Here is a 5,144-nt window from a genome sequence, read left to right as displayed (position 1 = left end):
GGTGGGGGTGGGGGGTGGGGAGGAAGGTGGAGGAGAGGAGGGAGCGGCCCCTCCCTCCAGAGGCCCTGGTGACCATAAACCCATCCTCTCCCTATCGCGCTTGTGGTGAAAGTGACCCTTCCTTACCCCACCAGAACATGCCCGGGTGACTCCCTCCCGGATCTTCCTGGTGGCCTTCCTCGCTCTCTCCAGTGACAGACACTATGCAACCCCAGCGTGACCTGCGAGGCCTCTGGCTCCTGCTGCTGTCCTGGTTCCTGCTCCTCTTAGAGGTGGCCAGAGCTGGCCGCCCCGCGGTTAGCTGTCCTGCTGCCTGCCTGTGCGCCAGCAACATCCTCAGCTGCTCCAAGCAGCAGCTGCCCAACGTGCCCCACGCCTTGCCCAGCTACACCGCGCTGCTGGACCTCAGCCACAATAACCTGAGCCGCCTGCGGGCCGAGTGGACCCCCACGCGCCTGCCCCACCTGCACTCCCTGCTGCTGAGCCACAACCACCTGAACTTCATCTCCTCTGAGGCCTTTTCCCCAGTACCCAACCTGCGCTACCTGGACCTCTCCTCCAACCAGCTGCGGACATTGGACGAGTCCCTGTTCAGCGGGCTACAGGCACTGGAGGTGCTGCTGCTTTACAATAACCATATCATGGCAGTGGACCGCTCAGCCTTCGAGGACATGGCCCAGCTGCAGAAACTCTACCTGAGCCAGAACCAGATCTCCCGCTTCCCTCTGGAACTGCTCAGGCTCCCCAAACTGACGCTCCTGGACCTCTCCTCCAACATGCTGAAGACCTTGCCGTTGCCTGACCTGCAGAAGCTGCACGCGTGGGTCAAGAATGGGCTGTACCTCCATAACAACCCCCTGCACTGCAACTGCGAGCTCTACCAGCTCTTTTCACACTGGCAGTACCGGCAGCTGAGCTCCGTCGTGGACTTTCGGGAGGACCTGTACTGCATGAGCGCCAAGAAGCTGCACAACGTCTTCAACCTCAACTGCAGCGAGTACAAGGAGCGTGCCTGGGAGGCCCACCTGGGTGACACCTTGACCATCCATTGTGACACCAGGCAGCAGGGGATGACTAAAGTGTGGGTGACACCAAGTAATGAACGGGTGCTAGACGTGGTGGCCAACAGCACGGTGACAGTGTTCGAGAATGGCAGCCTTCATTTCCAGGGCGTGCAGGTCGAGGATGGAGGTGTGTATACTTGCTACGCCATGGGGGAGGCTTTCAACGAGACGCTGTCTGTGGAGTTGAAAGTGTACAATTTCACCTTGCACGGACACCACGACACCCTCAACACAGCCTATACCACCCTGGTGGGCTGTATCCTCAGTGTGGTCCTGGTCCTCATATATCTGTACCTCACCCCTTGTCGCTGCTGGTGTCGGGGTGTCGAGAAGCCCTCCAGTCACCAAGGAGACAGCCTCAGCTCTTCTATGCTTAGTACCACACCCAACCACGATCCTATGGCTGGTGGGGACAAGGATGATGGTTTTGACCGGCGGGTGGCCTTCCTGGAACCTGCTGGACCTGGGCAGGGTCAAAACGGCAAGCTCAAGCCAGGCAACACCCTGCCGGTGCCTGAGGCAGCAGGCAAGGGCCAGCGGAGAATGTCAGATCCGGAGTCGGTCAGCTCGGTCTTCTCTGATACGCCCATTGTGGTGTGAGCAGGATGGGTTAGTGGGGAGGTTCTGCCCCAGGAGAGGTAATGTACCCCTGAAGGATTTGAGGGGAAGGAAGAGAGGGCTGGCTGCCCGAGGGAGTGGGTTCCCCCTGACCTCAAGGGAGTTGGTCATGGGTACAACAGCAGGCAAGACCCCAACCAGGGTGTGGCTGCCACGATTTTCAAATATGGATATAGTAATCCTCAGGCAAATGCTTCACCCCTACCCAAAGCCCTGGCATTTGTCAACTTGTAGAGGAAGAGGGGCGTGTCCAAGTTGGGTGGGAAGGAGGAAGGGGTGGGAGGAAGAGCAGAGTCCCTAAACTTTTTTGAGGTCATCCCTAGCTCCTCAAGAGAAAATCGTTTGGGAGAAAAAATCATTTTTTTTTTCTCTCTGCCCACCCACACCTGTGAATTTGGGTGTGTTGGGGGAGCTTCCACAGGAGCCACATTGGGGAAAAGCTGCACTATCTTCTTTGGCCAGGAAATCACACTTCACAGCTGGGGAAATTGGAAACCTTTGGGATAACGAGTCAGGAAAAGGCTGAGACCTCAATCAATAACACTCCCCAAAGCTGCTGTGAGACTTCCCACTAATGCCTTCCTTTTTCCCCGATGAGCCCTGGGTAGATGGATCTTTCCAGGAGCCTGGCCCGTTGCCTGTCAGATACGGCAGCAACGTGAGATGTGGTGTCTGTGCCTTGCCCTGGGACCGGTGGCACAGAAGGGTACAGCATGAACTGAGGGGTCTGTGTCACCCACGGCATAGGTGCCAGCACAAAACTTGTAGATGGGGGATAAACTCCAGATTGGCTAATTTCGTTGGTGAAACCCTTGGCTAGCACTTGGTTCCAGCGCCTGTATGTCAGACCAGGGTGGGGACGGCCGAAGGCAGAGCTTTTATGGATGCCTGCCACAGATGTGAGGCCACTTCACACTAGGAGGGTAAATCAGCCTCTCTCATGTAGCATCCAGCTGGACCTGGCTTTCTGTGTACGCCATCTCTTCATTCAGGCTCCTTATCAAGCTCAGGTGGGATTCTGAGTTTTCCCTAATATGCTGCTCTGCAGAGGGCGGAGTCCTGGAAAGTCTGGCCCCAGCTAGGTTCGACTGGGTTTGGGAATAGAGGGGACCGTGTATCTCCTCGGTGTTGGCAGACCTGCCTTGCTCCTCTCCGGGATCAAACCCGTGCTGCAAAGCCAAACTGTGCGATTCCATCAGCCTAGGGGTCGGAATTGGGTGGTCTGTGCCCTAGAATGGCAGTTGGGAGTGTGGCTCAGAGTTCTGCCTCTCCACACGCTTCCGGGCAGTCTCGTAACAGAGACAGTCAGTGGCACTAAACTTTCAGAAGGGGAGCTCTGCCACCCCCGCCCCTTTGAGCCAGAGGTCTGTGCAGTTGTGGTCCTTAGGCCAGAGGAACTTAAGAAGAACCGGCCCAATGTTCCATTCCATTCAAGGTTACAGAATACTTTGGGTAGGGAGATGGCTGCTCCCTTTAACTTCTCCGTTTGACTAGACTGCAGGCCTCGGGAGATGGCTGCTCTGCGCTTTGGCAAGGGGACAAGCAGGGTGGAGGTGAAGATGTTCTCATGTTGGTCTTTTTCAGTCCTCCCCTCTCTCGTCAAGTTCCCTGTCCAGTGGAAGTTCTCCAGATCTTCTGGTGTTCTGAACTGCTCCTTAGGTTCCAAGAGGTGTCATTTACCTGCGGGTGAGGGCTGCTTGCTAGGAGAGCCTGACTCCTGCTGCCTGTTAAGATTGGGAAGGGGACTGGAACTTAACATCTTCCCCTTGTCTGCGCCTGGGAGGTCAAGGCTGCTGTCCATCCTTTATTAGTAACTAGTCTTGTCGAGAGGTGCAGCATTTCCCTCAAGTAGTTGCATGCTCGTAGGTACGCATGCTCATAGGTATGCATGCACGCCAGCACCTTGACTTCCATCAGGACAATGATTGTTGAGTCCCCACTAATGTTCATTTTCAGAATGGTCTCCAACTGTGCGCACAACTTCATGCACACAGTTTTCCTGCCCTATAGAAGAGACAGTGATCATGCCAGGCTCCCCAAAGACAAAGTCTTATGCTTCTAATTTCTGAACTTTCTGAAGCTTCACCCACATCTCCATGGCGCTGAATAACTTCTCTGCAAAGCCCGGAGTTAGGAGAACCACAGGCTGAGGACCCTGGGAGAAGGGGTGATGGGGAGCTAGCCGGTTCTTCAGACTCCTCAGTGACCTTCCTTGGATTAAAGACAATATATATGAGAAATAAATGTGCAGCTAGGTCAGTGAAGGACCCAGCAGGAAACTGGCAGGGGCCAAGCAGCTGTACGTTGCTCTTCCTCTGTGAACTGCCCTGCTCAGACGGGCCGGAGGGGAAAGTTGTCTGGGTAAATTCCAGAGACTTCTAAAGGTTTTGTTCCTGGAGATGTAGGAACCAGGACTGCCTCCTCAGACTTCCCAAGGAGTCTGGGAAAATCTCGTCACCCTGCTGCGGTAGCCCCATGAGGGCTCTGAAAATCTTCACAGCGGATGCCCAGTGGGGCATTCTAGCCGAGTTCCTGAGGACTGGGAGGGCCGTTTTCTTCAGAAGTCCTACCCAAGTTAGGGAAGAATGGGCTGAGGCTCAGTAAGTCTCCCTACTATTTCCACTAGTTTGGCCCTAGTTTGAGAGACTGGTGGCTGTGCCTGGCTGCCCCCGACCAGGACCCTGGAGTGTTTAGCCTCTTCTGTGGTTTCAGCTGATAGAACCCGAAGGTCGCTTTCTACTTGGCGGGACTGAGTCCTCAGCGTATGTAGGCTCACTAGGACCCAGTGTGGGAAACTGCCAGGTCTCGTTATGAGAAACGGCTGAGAGATCATCCCCTCCCTTCCCCCCACCCACACCTATAAACCAGACATGTCTCCCAGGAAGCAGGTGTCCCTGGAGACAGAGTACGACAGGGCTCTCTACAATCTGTCTATGTGATTATTTGTGACCTTTTTTCTTTGCCTGTATTAATGGGGCTCCTAGGAAGGGGCCTGGAGAGGGTATGCCCCAGCTGGGGAGGGAAAAGCCACTGGTTCGTTGTCTGTGTGTTCTTACCTCTGTAATTGCTTGTAGCCCTGCTGGCGAAGCAAGCTGGCTTCCCCGTGTCCGGGACCCTGGTCCTCCCCCTTGTGTATATACCCAGCTGGCAAACCTTGGAGCCTCTGGGCTCCGAAAACTAGACAACGATCATTAAACCTGGCTTGAGTCTCTGTTCTGACATAGTCTGTGACTGGTTTATTTCTCTTTTCAGCTCGTGGATGGGGTTCACTGTACCTCAGAAGGGTGTGGCCTATGTAGAGAATATTTAAATGCTGTTACAAGGACATGGGTAGAATCCACATCCAGGCATTAAGGTCAGCAAACTTTTTCTGTAGAGCTAGACAGTATTTAGGCTTTGCAGGCCATGCAGTCTCTGTGACAACTTCAGCTGTGCAGATGTGGCAGGAAGGCAGCCACAGAC

General features: G+C 54.8%; 1 protein-coding gene across 2 annotated transcripts in view; it reads left to right on the top strand.

Annotated features, from left to right (window-relative positions):
• Positions 1–4,540, top strand: part of AMIGO1 (adhesion molecule with Ig like domain 1) — an 11,399-nt gene extending 6,859 nt beyond the window's left edge. Inside the window, exons 2-3 of one of the 2 annotated variants that reach the window (XM_025038504.1) lie at positions 135–1,702; positions 3,267–4,540. In XM_025038504.1, the coding sequence (XP_024894272.1) occupies positions 204–1,664 (1,461 nt within the window). In that variant the 5' untranslated portion in view covers positions 135–203 and the 3' untranslated portion in view covers positions 1,665–1,702; positions 3,267–4,540. Of the gene's footprint in view, positions 1–134 lie in introns of both variants that reach the window. The other variant, XM_015595373.2, reaches the window with a different exon arrangement.
• The last annotated feature ends 604 nt before the right edge of the window (positions 4,541–5,144 follow it).

This window comes from Pteropus alecto, unplaced genomic scaffold, assembly GCF_000325575.1.
Source record: "Pteropus alecto unplaced genomic scaffold, ASM32557v1 scaffold106, whole genome shotgun sequence".
Lineage (NCBI taxonomy): Eukaryota > Metazoa > Chordata > Mammalia > Chiroptera > Pteropodidae > Pteropus > Pteropus alecto.
Note: the sequence above shows the minus strand (reverse complement) of the source record. Positions and strands in the feature narration are given on the sequence as shown.